The following is a 19,480-nucleotide window of genomic DNA, read 5'->3' as shown; positions in this document are numbered from 1 at the left end:
ATTAGAAGTTTAGCTTTCTGCTAAAATATCTTCCCTCAAAACTCAATGAAATATATGACACCCGGGGTTCCCCCCAGAGACCCATGTTGGCATGTTAACATGAATAATCACTGCCTGATACAGTTTGATCAGTATTGCTTTGAGCTGAAGTACAGTTGTTTGATACTAGTTAAATATTTATTTTGTTTATTTTCAAAAATATTTCCATTTAGAAATTTTTTCTGTGTCTTTCTGAAGATGAAAATATTCATCCTTTTTGGGATTCTCTCTTGTACTTTACTGGTTCTTGTCTTGATATCCTAGTTCTGTAATATACATTGTCCTTCAGAGCTACTTGTGCAGCCTTTGGGCAGTGAGCGTTAGAGTTGGAACTATTGGTACGTACAGCAAAAGGATGAATAACAATGAATGCCATAAGAGAGAGTAAACTTTAACTGGGATGTTTGATCAGTAGTTATCTGTTTGCTAAATTCCTCCAACATGTGAATAAGAAAGATATGTTGTAGGTACTATTGTTTCCTACCATGATATGTGTTAAGCAACCATATTTAGTAATACATTTTGAAGGTATTGAAATGTTAGACCTTAAATGCCAAAACTGTAATTTTGTATGTGTATTCTTTGGAAATATGTCATATAGTTGAGAAAATATAAAACTTACAGTTTAGAAACTTTATAAATATGTAATATTGTTAGAAATGCAAGAATCATAGCCTGATGAACTGTTTTATTAATAAGCATATAACTATAAAAATCTATGCTATTAATGATATTTGCGGGCCTACATATGAATCTTTTCCGGCCTCGTAACTTTTTTTTTAATGATTCTTTGGGCTCACATGAATGAACTGGACTCAACCAGTTCATTCATGTGGTGATGGAATGGATCACTCATACACCTGAATCCAGTGGTAGCTCATTTGGGTTTGGAACATCCAGGATGGCTGGTATAGTTAAGGATTATCTTGGCCTTTCTTTCTTGCATGCTATTTGGACTTCATCGTGGTGGCTTAGGCTCCAAGAGGAAGTTATGAGGCTTCTTAAGTGCTAGGCTTATAATTTACACAGCATCATTTGGTTACATTCTATAAAGCCAGCTCCCAAGGTGAGGGGACATAGGAACTCTGGGAAAAGTGGCATGCATGTACAGGAATGGGAAGGAATTGTTGACAGCCCTCTTTACAGACAATTATTACACTTTTGTCATGCAAAAATATTTTTTTTAAAATTTCCATTTATCTCCCCTTTATCTTCTTCTACCTTTCCCCACCCCCCTTTCCCTCTGGTAATCACCATATTGTTGTCTGTGTCTTTGAGGGTTTTGTTTTTTTTTCCTTAATCCCTTTGTGTCTTTCAGACATTTTTGATTTTAGGTAGTGGTAGTTCTTCCTTGCCAAATTAGCAGTGGCTACTTAGCTGAGTTGTTTAGAACCACTAATTATCAGTAAGCGAGTAAAATGTTTTTATATTTTTTTCTCCCTAGTATTGACTGTGCCGGTATTTTGAAACTCCGCAATTCAGATATAGAACTTCGAAAAGGAGAAACTGATATTGGCAGAAAGAATACTAGAGTACGACTTGTGTTTCGCGTACACATCCCACAACCCAATGGAAAAGTCCTTTCTCTGCAGACTGCTTCTATACCTGTTGAGTGCTGTAAGTGAGCTTGTGATGCTGTTTTAAAATTTCATTTCCAATAGGCCATTTCCTGTCTTGTTGTAATGTGATGTTTGGATCTAAAGTGTAAATTGAGGCACAGAATCTGGATAGCTGGTGTGATTTTCTTATATGGAAATAAGCTACATGGTTAGTAGGAGGAGTTATGATCTTGAAGTTAGAAATAGGTAGCTGTGTGACTATAGACAAATTCTCCTGACCACAGTTTTCTTATCTGTAAAGGAGGTAGATGGGCTTGATTATACTTGAGGACCAAATCATGAAGTTATGATTCTAAGTATTACTTGGCTATTGTTATTTCATTAAAATGTCAGCCTTTATGTAGGAACATGCCTGTCTCAGTGAGCTGACATCTCTGCTAAATAAGGACTCACAGGATTTTGTTTTTTTGTGGGATTTTTTTTTTACCATAAATTTAATTACAACACCAGATTAAGAAAGTAAATCCTTTTCCCCCTGATTACAAAGGAAAGAAAATGAAAAAAAAAAGGCCCTAGAACATGATAACTGACTACTCAAACCCTGGAGAACTGTGGACCTCTGATAGGTTGGTTAGCTGGTAGCACTGAAAGATGGAGTCTGCTGTTTAGGTCTTTCTGGCATACCCTTAGAAATGTTTTAATTTCATGTCTATGTTTTGTGTAGGAGGAAACAGGCAGAGACATCTCAAGTACTCATCTAAGGTTATTTGCTTGTAGGCAACAGAGCTGTGTCTAGAGCACAGGTTCTTAGTACTCTTTTAGTTACATTATACCATTTTATTTCTGTTAACCACGTGCATTCTTAATTCAGGATTACACCTACTTAATTTCCTTTGTGTGCTTCCATTTGCTGTTTGCTAAATTAGAGTAATACTTTATCATTTCCCTGTTGACTGTGGGAATCACTGAACAAATCCATAGTAAAAAGACATCACTGTAGAAGTAATTTTTATATTAATTTTTAAAAAATATTTTATTGCCCCGGCTGGTGTGTTTCAGTGGATCGAGCACCAGCCTGTGAACCAAAGAGTCGCTGGTTCAATTCCTAGCCAGGGCACATGCCTGGGTTGTGGGCCAGATCCCCATTTGGGGACATGCGAGAGGCAACCACACATTGATGTTTTTCTCTCTCTTTCTCCCTCCTTTCCCCTTTCTAAAAATAAATAATTAAAATTTATTTTAATTTATTTATTCTTAGAGAAAGGGGGAGGGAGGGAGCAAAAGAGGGAGAGAACCAGCACAAGAGATACATCAATCAGTTGCCTCTCGCATGCACCTATTCGGGGACTTGGCCTGCAACCCAGGCATGTGCCATGACTGGGAATTGAACCGGCTACCTTTCAGTTTGCAGACCATCACTCAGTCCATTGAGCCACACCAGCCATGGCTGTAATAATTTTTAATAGGTAAGACAGGTATCTGGTACAAAATTCAGAAAGAATGAAAGAGGATAGAGTGAGAAGCAAATTTCTAAGTCAACTAGTTTTCCCTCTTCAAAGCAACTGTCATTGCCAGTGTTTTTATTATCCTGCCAGAGTATTCTGTGCCCGTACAAACACATGTGTTTAGCAAAATAATTTAGATAAGGTTATAGAATATTTTGAGTTTCAAGATGAAGTTTCTTTGAAATGATTTTGTATTTTTTCTTTTAGTTTATTAATGTGATTTTTTAAAATTTTTATTTTATTTTTTTTTATATATTACTTATTTACTTTTAGAGAGAAAGGAAGGGAAGGAGAGAAACATCAATGTGTGAGAGATGTATCGATTGGTTTCCTCTTATAAACCCCCAACTGGGAACCTGGTCCGTAACCCAGGCATGTGCGCTGACTGGGAATTGCACTAGCAACACTTCAGTTTCCAGGCTGGCACTCAATCCACTGAGCAATACCAGCCAGGGCAAAATTTAATGTGATTTTTTTCTTTTAGTTTATTAAATTTTTACATGATTATTGTTGAGAATATAGAAAATGCAAAATGGTACAAAGAGTAGTATTAAAATCTTTTGAAATATCACTTGCCCAAGATAGTTACTATTAACTATTTTGGGGGGGTTTCTTTCTCCTTTTCTTTTTGGTCTATATATCTATATATCTATATATACAGTATTTTTTAGTTGGGCTTACCTGATAGAGGTTTTTTTAAAGATTTTATTTATTTATTTTTAGACAGAGGAGAGGGGAGGGAGAAAGAATGGGAGAGAAACATCAATATGCGAGAGAAGCATCTATTAGTTGCCTCTCAAATGTGTCCGGACTGGGGACCAAACCCGCAATTTGGGCATGTGCCCTGACTGGTAATCAAACTGGCAACCTTTTGCTTTGTGGTACATCGCCCAACCAGCTGAGCCACACTGGTCAGGGCTTTACCCAATGCATTTTTATAACTTGTTTTGGTATTTTCATTTACAATGGGCATTTTCTCATATTGCTAAATATTCTTCAAAAATACTGTTTTTAACATATACATAATTTTTTGCTGTGACTGTGCCATTTGTTAAAAACATTTTTACTGTTACTTTAAATGTACCTATGATGGCCATCTTCTACCATACATATCTAAAGTTTGATTTAGTCTATTCCCTAGGCCAGTCAGTGCTTGTTTCCATGTTCCTTCTCAGTGAGTCATTTGGAACTTAAGTAGAGATATAAGTATTTTCTGAGATCTAGGTTGGTGCTGGGTACTTCCCTAGTGAGTTCATCCTAAATCCCAGACCTATCCTTTATGAAAGAATCTGTTTTACCATTCTCTTTGATTGGGGCTGGTGTCCCAATTCACATACCTTTTGTGGCTTGGTATTCAATACTTATGAAAGACAAGAGCCAGTAGTGAACTGGGAGTGTGTCTTTCCTAAAGGCATTCAGGTTTAAATTTCTTTAAAATGTTATTCCAGCCAAACAAAACACAGCTGACCCTCAAAGCCACCAGTTTTCCACACAAGAAGTAGGACTAAAAGTAGACCTGTTTTCCAAATGTGAAGAGGAGAGTGTAATCCACATTTTCCCTTTGTTTTGAAGAGAAAAGAGCCAGAAATGCCATCTCTAGAAAATGTAGCTACTTGGAATCAGTCAGTATCAGATAAAGGAGTACCAAGATCACTGTTTATAACATTAATTTGAATAATGAATGACTCTTTGGCATTAGGAAAAACTTGTTCACGTACCCTGGAAATGAAGTGTTAGTGTACTATAGAAACATTTACATCCATTTTTTAAAATTCACTATTGAAATGTGTACTTCATGTACGTTTCAGTTGTTTAGTTATTTAGAAAATCTTCCAAAATGGAATCCTGATATATCAATGATGATATAGATGTTTTCTTGATGAAAAGGCTACGTGATGTTTGTCCTTTAGGAACTTGTTTTTTAATTGTAGGAAACATAATTATATATCTTTGGATTTAATTTGTCTTTTATAATTAGATTTATTGATTTTAACAGTTGTAGGGAAGAAATATATTAAAGATTTAAGCTAAAAAGAGAAAAGTTGGATAAAGTGAATGTGTTGAAGTCAATATAAATTTGCAAGCAATAATTAATTTCTCCTATTAGTTGTTTTTTTTTTACAGTTGTAGTCTTAAGAAAATAATTAAGAAATCACACAAATCTAATGACTCTATTTTATTTTTTAAATAATGTAGTTATTTTGGTGGATATTTTAGTATTATCTTGAATTGTAAAAGCCCAGAATTTGCTTCTATTTATTTTCATTATATAGCCTGAATTTGTCAATTATATATGAAAAATTGTAAACTAATATTTTGTTTCTTCTCAACTTTTAAAAATAAAACAGCCCAGCGGTCTGCTCAAGAACTTCCTCATATTGAGAAGTACAGCATCAACAGTTGTTCTGTAAATGGTGGCCATGAAATGATTGTGACTGGATCTAATTTTCTTCCAGAATCGAAAATCATTTTTCTTGAAAAAGGACAAGGTAAATAATACAAGATTTTAATTGATCGACCTTGAATTATTCAGATGTTTCATTGACATTAAACATAAAGTTTTCCTAGAGCTATAGGCATCATTTATGCAGATTTTATTGCAAATCAGACATTTATTAAATTTTCATATAAGTGTTACTTTTCATTAAGGATGTCTCACCCTGGATGGTGTGACTTGGTTGGAGTGTTGTCTAAATACCATAAGGTTGCAGGTTCAAGCCCCGGTCAGGGTTCATATGGGATGCAGCCAATTGATGTTTGTCTCTTTGCTGCTCTCCCTCCCTCTCTCTTTAAAATCAATAAACATATCCTCGGGTAAGGGTTAAAAAAAAAGATGTCTCAAAAGTAGAAGGATCTCTCAATAGACCTATTCCTAGGTATACAAAGTCTGTCCAGAAGGTATCTAGCCATGTAATAGGAAAAATAGAGATTTTTTTTTTAGGTTTTTACTGGTAATTTATTTTTAGAGAGAGGGGAAGGGAAGGAGAAAGAGAAAGAGAAACATCAGTGTGTGGTTGCCTCTCCTGTACCTCCTACTGGGGGACCTGGCCTCTAACCTAGGCAACCTGTGCCCTGACTGGGAACGGAACCTGTAAACCTTTGGTTTGAAGGCTGGCACTCAGTCCCCTGAGCCACACCAGCCAGGGCAAAAAATAGAGACTTTCACTGAAGAAGATACAAGAAACATTATACATAGGACAGTGATGCCTCAGTCCCCTTCAAAGTAGGTACCTTGTGACCTCATGTAGTTCTCCCAGTCGCTGTCAGCTGCCCTGTCATATTTTCCTGAGTCTCATCAACAGTCTGAAATCTCTTCCCTTTCAAGGGTGATTATAGTTTTGGGAAAAACCATAAGTCACAGGATAACCAAATGTGGGTTGTAACGGCACTGAGTCATTTGGGTGATTTGATGTTTTGCCAAATGACTGCATGAGATGTGATGCCTGAGCAGGTGTGTTGTCATGATGAAGCTGCCAGTCACTGGTTGCCATAGCTGCGGCCTTCTGAATCATCCAAATAGTTTTTGAGGAGGAATGTTCAAGCTCAATGGAAAATTTGATGCAGATTCATTGCTCCACTTGCTCAGTCATTTTGAATGTGACGGCCACACAGTGCACATGCTCACTCAACAGCATCTACCACCCCACTGACTAGTACAGTGAAGTCGTCATTGTTCACCAGTGCGCATTCCAGTCCACTCTCCTTGGTTGCTAGATTACATCATGTCTCGCAAACTGTTCTCGTTATATTAACAATGGCTGGACTTTTTCTGGACAGACTTCGTATATATACTGAAGAGAATTGAAAACATGTCACACATAAACTTGGACACAAGTGTTTATAGCAGGATTATTCATAATAGCCAAAAAATGGAAATAACCTAAGTGTTCATCAGCTGATAAATGGATATAATCATATAATGATGGAATATTATTCAGCTATAAAAAAGAAGAAAGTTTTGGTCCATGCTACATCATGAATGAATCTTGACAACATTGTGCTAAGTGAAAGAAGCCAGCACAGAATGTCCAGATCAGCAGAAAGTAGATTAGAGTTTGGTGGGAGTTGTCAGTGGGGAGTGACTAATTTCTGGAATTAGATAGAGTTCCGTGAATATAAAAATCTCGGAATCATATACTTTAAAAAAGTGAATTTTGCCCTGGCTGATGTGGCTCCATTAGAACATCATCCTATAACTAAGACATCCCATAAATGAAAGGTTGCAGGTTTGATTCCTGATTAGGGCACATACCTGGGTTGTGGGTTCGATCCCGATTTTGGCCATGTACGATCCTGTAGGTCTGGGTGCCTACAGGAAGCCATTGGTCAATGCTTCTCTCTGGCATCACTGTTTCTCTGTTCCCCTCCTCTCTCTCTAAAATGAAAAAATATCCTTAGGTGAGGATTTTTAAGTGAATTTTAGGCATTTTTACATAATATCTTAATTTTTAGAAAAGTAGAAGAATCCTATGTCTATCAGGGTGTTTTATTTCAGCCTTCTTGAACATATTTAAAACATTTTCTATTCCTTTTCTTATATTTTTTTAAGAGTTTAAAAAATGTGAAATTGAAATACCATTCTCATAAGACTAATATGAAAAATAGGACATTTACATTTGGAGTCACATTCTTGTCCCTTCCCAAATGGATTCTTTCCCTGAATCAATTTTTGTTTTTCTTTAGTTTTATTTTATGTATTTTCCCATTTTTGGACTTTATGTAGTACTGCATGTATTCTTCTGAAAGAGTTTTTTCCCCCAGTGGTCATTTAATGTTTTAATATAACTGAATTACTTTTCACTATATCTAAGTTTCACTGTATGAATGTGCCACAATTTATTATCCATACTCTCGCTGGATATTTGAGCTGTGTCTGGTTTTTGGCACTGCCAAACAGTAGCCAACAATTCAGTTATGAACATTTCCTTTAAAAAAAAAGATTTCTATGATTTTATTGTAGGGTGTAACATTTTTTCTTTAATCCTCACCTAGGGACATGCTCATTGATTTTAGAGAGAGAAAGGGAGAAAAACATCAATTGGTTTCTTCTCTTATGCACCCCACCCAAGGGATCAAACCTACAACCCAGCATGTGCTCTGGCTAGGCCTAGAACCTGTGACCTCTTGGTTTACTTGATGATACTCCAACTAATTGAGCCACAATGGCCAACGTGAACATTCTACTTCTTATCACCTGGTGGACTAGCCAAGAATGTTACAATTCTTAAGTTTTATTAATTCAATAGGGATAAAATGGTATTTTGAAGTTTGAGTTTAAATTTTCCTGTTAATCATACTGAGGTTGTTATGGGCCATTTATTTGTGTAGTATCTGTTCATGTCTTTGCCCTTTTTTTTATTGAGTCAATTTTATTATAGGATTCTTCATATACAGGGTGGGGCAAAAAGTAGGTTTGCCATTATTAATATGGAAAATAATACAATCATTAATAATACAAGAACAAACTCAGTTTTGCATATTCACAACTGTAAACCTACTTTTGCCCACTTTGTATTTTGGATATAGTGAGCTGGGGAAGTACCCCATCTTTTTTCACTTTCCAAAAGTGTTGTCATGTAGTCTCACCTTCTTTTGAACATGTGACAGAGCTCACCTCTGAAATCTTCTGGGCAGGGAGCTGTTTTTGTGGGGAGCTATTAATTTCTGATATAATTCTGTTCATGCTCATAGGACCACCTAAGTTTATTTCTTCTTGAGTTAGTTTTGGCAATTTTTATTTTCCAGGTGAATAGAAAAACACATTCTTCTGTGTTTCTCCTTTACTCATAATATTACCACATTTATAACACTTCTGAGTGTGGTGATATTGTATGTGGGTTTCCCATGTATCAAGCAATTCTTCAATACCAACTGGGTGTCCTCAGTTCAATTTAATTCAGTTTGGGAACTAATTGGAGTTAGTGTAGATCCCGCAGGTTAGGGGCTTAGTGCCATAAGGCTATCCCTCACATCAGATGCCAGTTGAAAGTAGTTGGTCTGAGGTTACCCACAACTTCTGTCTGACTTGCCTATAAATCAGAGGTTCCCATGACCACCTTCCTAGATTTGATTGTTGGTAGAACATGTTACAGAACTCAGGGAAACTTACTTAAGCTTACTAGTTTATTATATAATAAAGGATACCATAAAGGATACAGATGAACATCCAGGTGGAAGAGATACATAGAGCAAGGTATGAGGGGAGAAACACGGATTTTCTATACCCTTTATGGGCATACCACTCTTCTGGCACCTGCATATGTTCAGCAACACAGAAGCTCCCTGAACCCCGTAGTATGGGAATTTTTATGGCAGCTTCATCACATAGGCATGATCGATTGACTATTCCATTTCCAGCCCCTCTTTCCTCTCTGGAGAAGGAAGGGTAGGCCTGAAAGGTCCACGCTTCTAATTATGGCTTTGGTCTTTCTGGTAACCATCCTTCATCCAGGAGCCTACCAAGAGTCCCGTCCCCTCCTCTGAACAAAAGACACTCATATTTGATCTAGGAAATTCCAAGGGATTTAGGACCTCTATGTCAGGAACCAAATATTAGAGAAAAAAAGGGCTCCTAGTGCTCTTATCAAGAAATGATAAGGGGGGACCTCTCAAAAAACAGAATTCATTTATAAAAAATTGTGTACTTATTCTTGTATGTTTAAACTTCAGTCACCTTCAGAGTACTCTTCATTTGATGCAAAACACCCATCGACATGTTTTTTCACTGCTCAGTTTTTTTTTAAATACATTTTAAAAACGATTTTATTTATTTATTTTTAGAGAGGGGAGAAAGGAGAGAAGCATCAATGTATGGTTGCCTCCCAGGTGCCCCCTACTGGGCACCTGGCCAGCAACCCTGGCATGTGCCCTGACTGGGTGTCAGACTGGTGACCTTTTGTTTTTCAGGCTGGCACTCAAAACACTAGCTAGGGCTCAAAACAGTTTTTGAACTTGTCGATTACGATGCCTTTTACTGCTTCTGCTATGTTTTTTGTTTTGTTTTGCCTCTTCTACATCAGGAAAACATTTTTCTTCGAAGACGTTTTTCATGGGGGCGATTGCCTTGGGGTAAGATCAGATGAATAGGGAGGGTGAGACACAGGGGTCATGCCATTTTTGGTCAAAAACTGCTGAATACTCAGCATGGTGTGGACAAGTACGCTGTTAAATCACCCATCATGAAATGGACAAACACGTTGAAAGAGTCTTCAGAAAAGTTCATTGAAGCTGAACGCATCCTCTTACAACATTGCCAGATGGTACACTGATACAGATGGGTTCCTAGTACGCTCACCTAGGGAAAGCCTGTACTACAAGGTTTGGTTTTAGAAAATAATTTCAGTTTTTGTTGAGTCCCCGCCTTGTACCAGGTTTTAAGAACCATATGCTAGGAACTGGAGGCAGAGACCAATTTACATTTTTTCCATTATTTCACACCATTATTTTATTTATTTCACCTAAATTTTCAAATTTATCGGCATTGATTTGCTTGTAATACTCCCTGCATGTGGAATTATGCTTTAAAAAATTTTTTTTCTGCTGTTATTTGTGTCATCTGTTTTTTTTTCACTAGTTTTTCCAGAGCCATTTGGCTTTGTTGATCCTTTTAGTTGTGTTATTATTTTATTTATCTAATTTCTGCATTTTTCCTTCTTTTAACTCATTTTTCATCCTTTCATCTTTTTAAAACTTAAATATTTGAGACTATATATTGCCCCATAGCTTGTCTCCTATAATTACAGTATCTCTTTTTCCACTGTGAATACTTTTTCTTGAAGTTTAAACATGTTCAAGTCTTCTCATCCTATGCCCTTTCCCTTGACTCTGTCATCCTCATAAGCAGTGGTTTCATTTCTTTCATTTATCATCTAGCCCCTTGAAAAAGTAATCTGTCATCTGCCTTACCTGCTACTTATTTTTCAATCTGTCTTTCACTATATTAGAATTGTAACCTCCTAAAAATTTGACAGTCAGCTATCTGCTCTTCTTCTTGACACCCTTTTCTTTCTAGGCTTTTGTATAATTGTACTTATCTGCTTCTCAGCACATCTTTATTCCCACTCATCTTTTTTTTATCAGTTTTTCTGGCCCTTAAATATAGATGTTTCCCAAGGTTCTATATTCAACTTTCTTTTCATTATATTCCTTCATTCTGGCAATTTTATCAGCTACCAGATCTCTGTCTAAGGTCACATTCTTTCTCCTAAACCAACTTCAAACCCGTGTTTAAAAGTACCCACTTAAAATTGCTACTTAAAAAAATTGCTACTTACGTCCTACCAATACTTAAAATATGAAAACTTGTCAGACTTCACAAACCAGTTTCTCTCACTGGGTTGCCCAACTTCATTAATGTCAGGGCCACCGCCTTCTCAGGCTGGTAAACATGTTTCCAACTGTCGTCTTCTCCCTTAAAATTTACTCCCTTCCAATCCCTTCAACTCTGACCAATACCTGCACATCTTATCAGTTTTGTTTCACAATTTATTAATTTATCAATTATATGTAAAGCAGCTGCTACATGAAAAACACTAGACATTAGGGATATAATAGTAAATACAACCTTCAGGTTGCCCTCTTTAATAGAGCCTACCTTCAAGTGGGTGCACAGACAATAAACATATAAACAGATAGGTGAACAAGATAATTCCAGATTAAAGTACTGTGAGGTAAGAGTGTGAAGTGATAGTGATAAAATAGTGAAATCTCTGTATCAGGTGGTCAATGAATGTCTTTTTGCAAAGATCATATTTGAAGCAAAGCAAGAAGTATGAGGAAGAGATATCTCAAAGCTATCCCTTTGCATTATAAAAATTCATTTGAGTCTGAATATATGTATCTATAAAGCAGCTTCATTGTGGAATTCATTATATTAAACACAGAGCTTTGTTTTTAAGAGCTTTTGATTTAAATTGAATCATGTTACATGGTGGTAGTTAACTGGCTTTGGATTAGATTGCAGTTGTGAACATGTAACTCCCATTTTGAAAGCACTTTCAGTGATCTCTTCGTTTTTTAGGCTCCTTAATGTGATATGATATTCAGGGCACAGTCCGTTGCCTGACTTTCCACCCTTGTTTCTTACTGCTCCCTGCCTCATGCTTTATACTCCAGCAACACAGCTGCTTATGGTTCCCTGTATCATGTGGTTTCTTGCCATCTTTCTCTTGCTCATATTATCCCTTCAGCCTAGACTACCCTTCCCCCTGCATCATCTAAATTCCACCTTATATTTAAGCCTTAGTTCAAGAGCTCCTTAGAAAGCCTTTCTGGTTTCATACTTTCATCCTAAGGCTCTTGGTACCTCCAGAATGCATTTTTATTAGTTAGTGTGACCATCACATTTTATTATAATGAACTATTTGTGTTTGCCTTTTATCCACAGACTGAAGTCAAAATATCCTATCTTTATTATTTCAATAGCCAAAAGTGCCTGGCACAGGGGACCCAGCAAATGATTGCTGAACTGGAGCTATAATGCTAAGTAGGCATTTTTTTAATAGTGCCTCTTGTGCACAAGGATAGCTGTTACCTAGTTTCTGGACAGAAAATGATAGTCACAATTTGGAAGGCACATTTGATTGAGTCTCTCCTAATATCTTTTAGACCCAGTGAAGTCATGCTGGCTGTGGAGATACTTGTGTAGGTTAGTCCCTGGGTGAATGCTCATGATGTAAAAACAATACTTTAGAACAGAAGTTCATCGGACTGGAGGGAGAGCTTTAGTAGCAGGTGGGACTCTCGCCATGTTCACTTGGGATGAAGAGACAGAAAATATGCTGGATGGATCTTCAGGTGACAGAAATCTGGAAAGCCTAGAAGCCCATTTTAGAAGACTGTCAGTATCCAAAAAGATCTTGACACACAAAACAATCTAAGAAAACGAAGTCTAGCAGGGAGAAATTAATGTAACAAGGGTTTGGGAGGGCAGCTGCATAGGTGCAAGTTGTGGGAGCTTGAGCTCGGCAGTAGGAAATGTGCAAACTGAGGGACACTTCTGAATACACACAGCGAATGTAAGAGGGAACATGGTGCAGCTGCCTCAGAAAACTTTCATTAACAGAGACACAGCATCTCTGCATAAGGTTACTAGAGCTTTAGTTACTGTCTGCAGTGCTGGGTCATTTCTCACCTGGGCTATTCAGTCCTGGGCCTGGGGCATTTGGAGGGAGATGGTCACACTGGAAGAATATTCAAAGAGTGACCAGGAAGACTAAACTATTGTATAAAGGATAGATGCAGAATTGGAGATGCTAGCCAACAGGAGACGAGACACAAGCAAATGTAGCTGCTTTTAAACAGCTTTGAGTGGTGGCTGCAAGGAGTAGTACTTGACAAGTGTTAGATATTTTAAGGAGACAGATTTGATCTATCACAAAGAGCTTTCCAGCAGCAATTATTGTCCAAAGAGGAAATAGGTTACGTGGTAAGTAAATTTTCCATTACTTAAGGCATATTAGCAGAAGTTAGCCACCTCTTGGTGGAGATGCTCCCACAGGATTTTCAAATATCACTTAGTAGAATAAACTCAATGAGGCCTGCTAACCTGGGCATCCCAAGATCTTTATGGAAGTCAGTGAGAAACAGATGCCCTTTGCCAATAAATTTGTGATACTAAATAAGATTAGATTGTGTTTATATGCTTTGTAACTTGAATTCCTTTTAACTGTAAATTGTTTCTTTCAACAGATGGACGACCTCAGTGGGAGGTAGAAGGGAAAATAATCAGGGAAAAATGTCAAGGGGTAAGAAATTTAACTTATTTCTTTAGAGATATTTAAGAAGCTTAATGAGAAAATTAGTGCTGCTTATGTTGTAGATGAGGAGTCTTTTATCTATTGAGTAATAGGAAAGTGACTTAAAATATTTAGAAATTTAGATACAAGATAACTTTCTGATATTCAAAAAGTTTATGAAAGCTCACTCATGTCTTTTACCTTTCTGTGTATAGGATAGGCAAAATTAGAAATGAAAGATTATTAGAAGTTTCTTAGTGAAGTTATCATTAATTTATTTCTTTGAACTCTGAAAAAATCAAACAAATTCAGTAAAGACCATATATAGTAGGCAGAAATAGGAAGAGGACAAGCCCTCACTATTTCCAACTCCTCAGCATCAGGCCATTCAGGATTCAGCACAAAGCTGTGGTTCCTTCCTGGTTGGCATGGAGACAGAATCTTTTCTGGAATAGAGAATACCACTTCCCACAGTGCTGTTCAGAGACTTTGGGGAAGTAATGTTAAGGACTGCATTCGGTTTGGAGCTAAAGGTTTCACACTACTTGTGTAAAATTATTTTTATATGGATACAAATTTTGTGTATTGACAATTTAGAACATTTTGAATATAAAATTTAAGATAAGAAATCTGAATATAACATAACTTGGGAAATAAGAAACTTGATTAAAAACAAGAACAGACTTAAGTTAAGATGTATAGCAGGGGTATCAAACTCATTTTCACCGGGGGCCACATCAGCCTCATGGGTTGTCTTTAAAGGGCTGAATGTAATTTTAGGACTGTATAAATGTAACTACATTTTAGCTAGGGGCAAGGAGCTCTACATTCTTCCTGTAGTATTCACCTGTAATATTCATTTGAACAAAATATTTTACTTCAAAGTATATAAGACTTCTTACTTCTACTACAACAAGAAACCCAATTGAATGAACAAAAAGCAATTTTCCCTTTAATGGTTAACTTTAAAGAGCTTATCTCTTTAAAGTGTCCATAGACTAAAATATCCATAGAATATATCTCCAGACATAATCAGTTGTTCTGCATAATGATCTATGATGGAAGGGCCTGGGTAGATCTAAGGCTTATGTAGTGCTGAGTTTAGCAGGTGCGTTTCATTTTTAGTTCTGAGTGTAACACAATCTTGCTTTCTATGCTCCTTAGGCTCACATTGTCCTTGAAGTTCCTCCATATCATAACCCAGCAGTTACAGCTGCAGTGCAGGTGCACTTTTATCTTTGCAATGGCAAGAGGAAAAAAAGCCAGTCTCAACGTTTTACTTACACACCAGGTATGAGGACTTGTGATGGTTTAGTACAGACCTTTCTTTCATAATGAATAAAAAATTATTTGGTGAATTCTTTATTACAGTGTCCAAGGTAGGGTGGTTTATAATCAGTAAAAATTCCAACATATGTCTAATCTCTAAAGCTTGTGTTGACTGTAAATGTTAGATATGCTATTAGTTGTTATTTTGTAGTCATTTATTATAAGGAAATTAGAAATTTGAATGTAGATTTGAGTCTGTTTTTTAGAAGCTACCAAAAATCACTGGTACTACAGGAAGGGCAGGTGTGTGTGAATATGTGTGAACTCCCCTTGTGCCCTTTGTACTGCAAGCAGTGAGGTTTAACAGGGATGACATCAAATTTGTGTTTCAAATATTATTATTATTTTTTAAGATTTTATTTATTTATTTTTAGAAAGGGAAGGGAGGGAGAAAGAGAGAGAGAGAAACATCAATGTGCGGTCGCTGGGGGCCGTGGCCTGCAACCCAGGCATGTGCCCTGACTGGGAATCAAACCTGCGACACTTTGGTTCGCAGCCTGCGCTCAATCCACTGAGCTACGCCAGCCAGGGCTCAAATATTTTTTCTACAATATATAAATATATCAAATTAACATGTACACCTTAAGTTTACACAATGTTATATGTCATATATACTCAATACATTAAAAAGTTAAAAATAAAATTATTTTCCCCATGTTTCTTCTATCTCTGTAAGATGTCAGTGCTCAGTGTTTCCAAATTATTAGCTGTGAGGCTGTGGAGTGTGAGAGGGTGTGTGTGTGTGTGTGTGTGTGTGTGAGAGAGAGAGAGAGGGGCTTAATGTTCAAAAGGTGATTTGCCCTGGTTAATGTGCTCAGTGGGTTGAGCACTGGCCTGCAAACGAAAGGATTGCCAGTTGGATTCCCATCCAGGTCCCCAATTCAGGGTGTGCAAGAGACAACCATTCAGTGTTTCTTTCTCTCATTGATATTTCTCTCCCTCTTTCTCCCTTCCCCTCTCTCTGAAAATAAATAAATAAAATCTTTGCGGGGAGGGGGGGAGGTAATTCAATAGGTAGTGTTTTGAATGCACAAAGGAGAGAGCATTAATGAGGATAAAGGATTATCAGGTTCCTGAGAAAGTTGGAAGGACACAGGATTTAAAATACCGAAGTTAGAATGAGCCTTAGATAGGAGAATAGGAGGGAAGGTAAAGAAAATGAACACTATGGATGTGCATTAGGAAGGTTTGTAGATATAGTATTGGATAATTTAGGGGGTTTCCATATGATAGCGTCATTTTTTTTTCCTGTAAAGAATGACATGTGAAGACTCCTGTTGTGAGCAGAGGGGAGTGTGGTGATATGGCAGTTTGAAGAGTGTGGAGAAGTTTGATACAGTTGTTACAAAGAGCAACTAATGACATACAGTCCAGGAGTCTTATCAAATGCTGTTGAGATGTGGACTGTAAAGTCTAACCTGAATAAGAAGGGAGAGGGCCGCTGGGAATGGATGGGGGGAACAATAGTGTCGGCAGATTAGAGGTTTTGATTACCACCATCATAGTGGTAGTAATTGAATGATAAACAGAAAGAAGAATGTAATGCATTTACATTGTTAGCTCATAAACCAAGAGGACAATATAAAGGCAGTGTCCTTACAGGCATTTCATGAGAGAATGAAAATCAGTGGGGCCCTCAGAGTGCAGAGAGAATATTGGATTGGACTACAGCTGTCATCACTGGCCTTACAGTTGACAGAATACAAATCAGGTGGCATACTAACAGAAGGAAGAATGGACGGACACACAGGAGTGTTTGGACAGTCCTTGTTCTGGTTGATTGCTGTTTTTTTCTCTGTAGCATTTGACCTTTTTTTTATGAAATTTTGAATAAAATTTTTATAAAAACAAATACATTACTGTGTATTTTTTATAAAGACAAGTTGGGAAAATATTTTAAAACACCCAAATTTTCTTCCATCTGAAACTATCATTCTGTCCTTCTAGATCCTTTTAACCCATATATAGACACAACTTTTGAAAAATAGAAATGGAACAATATCATATATACTAATTTTGTAGTATGAGCATATTTATTTTTTCTCATCAGCAGATAGAGTTCTGCAGAATTTTAATAGCTTCTTTGTATCCTAGTATTTGACCCTGTCTTTATGTTAGAGTTATTTCATGTGTCTTATTAATTTGTGTGTTTTTTATATTAAAGTTTTAGCCTTTTATGTTTGTGGCAAATAATTCCTATTAAAATTTTACCTACAAAAATTTTAGGTAGTCATAAGTTTCTTGTTTTTTTATTAAAGGATTTGTTAGTTATTATTTTTGGCAACCCCCTAGCAATAGGGATTTGACCAGTATCAATATGAGTAGAGAAATAATCATTAATTGCAAATGTCTGAACCTTTCAAATTTTTTGAAAATTAAAAGTGCTATTTAGCATTATTGGTCCCACAATCAATTTACTTTATAAGATGAAGATAGTTAATAGAGACAGAGCTCTTTTTTAGTGGTGCTGCCTGAACTTCTTCCCAGCCACCAGCTCCAGAACGTCTGATGGGGGAGCCTCACCCTTACCCCTGCTTCCCTGAAGTTGTTGAGGGGAATGTGTCTCCATCTGAAGCCTAGCAGAAGTTTTTTTGTACTGGAGGTATCATCTGAGCTCTGGTTTTGGAATAATGGAGCTTTTAAGAGCAGCATTAGAGCCAGATTCTTGTGTATAATACACTATTTTGCCTATGGGAAAAAAATATTCTGTGTTGTAAATAGTTGACTGGACAGACTGACTTTTGGATTGTGGTGGTTTTGATTGGGAGAGAAAACTTCCCTTACAATCAGGATGGATATCAGATCTCAGTTCTGCCCCAGACTGTACCCACTGATTAACCTTTCTATGAAATGAGGATATACAGCCAAATTAATGATTTTCAAATTGCTTAAATTATTCTATTCTTCAATTTTTATGCAAAAAGCCAATATATAAAAAAAGGAGGAAAGCAAGTTTACGTGCCCTATTTGTGCTGGAAGAGGAAATTCAGAGAGTTCCTACTCTTTGGATTCTACTCTTCTACATTCACTAATTGAAGAAGAGCATGAGGCTTCTCATACTTTGAAAACCATAACACCAGAGAATTTTTCTATATCACTCCATCCATCAACATGCTAGATTTGAAAAGGAGCATATATAACACAAAAGGTAGAGTTAGTCTGTTTTAAAACTCAGCTTATTCTAGATATTGTAAGGTCTCTCAAATGTTATGTCCCTCCAAACAAGAGTAAGTTACCATAGATGAGCAATGGGGATTTCCTTTCGGTCAGGTTGGAGTCTGAATCCCTTACAGACCAAAGGGTGATACTTGGTTTGGCAGTGTGGAAATACACTTGGTTTAGCAAAGCAGAACTCTCAGTCTAGATATGAAGATACGGGTCAGGAACATAGAAATAAGGTTTGGATCATGCAAAAAAAGATGGATGTTATGCTGTAGTTTTCAGTCCCTCTGTCTCCTTTTTAGTGCAGGCCTCATCTGCTCAAGGATGAGAGTAGGCTTTCTTGATATTCTCCCTCCTTACGTAGAACTGTAACTTTGGGTATAGAATTTACTGTGGTTTTCCTGGGACCAGAGTAGAGTTGAAGTAGAAGAGGGGAAAAAATTCACTGGTCCAGGGAGAAATCTCTAATTCTGCCAAAGTCAGAAGAAAAATAAGTACGTTAAGATTTTAGAACCCTGGCCAGGTGACTTAGTTGGTTGGAACGTTATCCCACACACCAAAAGTTTGCGGGTTCAATTCCAGGTCAGTGCACATACTTAGATTGTGGGTTCAATCCCTGGTTGGGGTGCATACGGGAAGCAACCGATCAATGCTTCTCTCTCATATTGGTGTTTGTTTGTTTTTTTTTTTTTAATATTAAGGAAGCATCTTTTTTTTTAAAGATTTTATTTATTTCTTTTTAGAGAAGGAAAGGAGGAAGATAGAGAGAAACATCAATGTGCGGTTGCTGGGGATCACGGCCTGCAACTCAGGCATGTGCCCTGACTGGGAATCGAACCTGCGACCCTTTGGTTCGCAGCCCGTGCTCAATCCACTGAGCTACGCCAGCCAGGGCTTGATGTTTCTTTCTCACTCACTTTCTCTCCCAACTTCCTCTCTCTCTAAAATCAATAAACGTATCCTTAGGTGAGGATTTAAAAAAAAAAAGGCATTAGATCAGGAGCCAGTAGACATAGTGAACTGTATTTGGAACACCTGAACAAGAATCAAAAGCTGGATGGAGGACTGGGTCAGGAATACGAGCACTGTGACAGAAGCAACAAGAGGATTGGGGATATACTTTTCTCTCTGTCCTTGGGGTTGTTGGCTC

At 37.1% G+C, this 19,480-nt stretch overlaps 1 protein-coding gene across 5 annotated transcripts in view; it reads left to right on the top strand.

The window, feature by feature from the left end:
• NFATC3 (nuclear factor of activated T cells 3) overlaps nucleotides 1–19,480 on the top strand; it is a 102,170-nt gene that overhangs the window by 55,244 nt on the left and 27,446 nt on the right. For all 5 annotated transcript variants that reach the window (XM_045818891.1, XM_045818893.1, XM_045818894.1 and 2 more), the window contains exons 5-8: nucleotides 1,484–1,656; nucleotides 5,452–5,592; nucleotides 13,793–13,848; nucleotides 15,004–15,130. In XM_045818891.1, coding sequence (XP_045674847.1) covers nucleotides 1,484–1,656; nucleotides 5,452–5,592; nucleotides 13,793–13,848; nucleotides 15,004–15,130 — 497 coding nt within the window. The remainder of the gene's footprint in view (nucleotides 1–1,483; nucleotides 1,657–5,451; nucleotides 5,593–13,792; nucleotides 13,849–15,003; nucleotides 15,131–19,480) is intronic.

The sequence above is a fragment of the Phyllostomus hastatus genome, unplaced genomic scaffold (assembly GCF_019186645.2).
Source record: "Phyllostomus hastatus isolate PE091 unplaced genomic scaffold, TTU_PhHast_1.1 phas_scaffold_345, whole genome shotgun sequence".
NCBI classification, from domain to species: Eukaryota; Metazoa; Chordata; class Mammalia; order Chiroptera; family Phyllostomidae; genus Phyllostomus; species Phyllostomus hastatus.
This window is presented reverse-complemented; position numbering and strand designations above follow the sequence as displayed.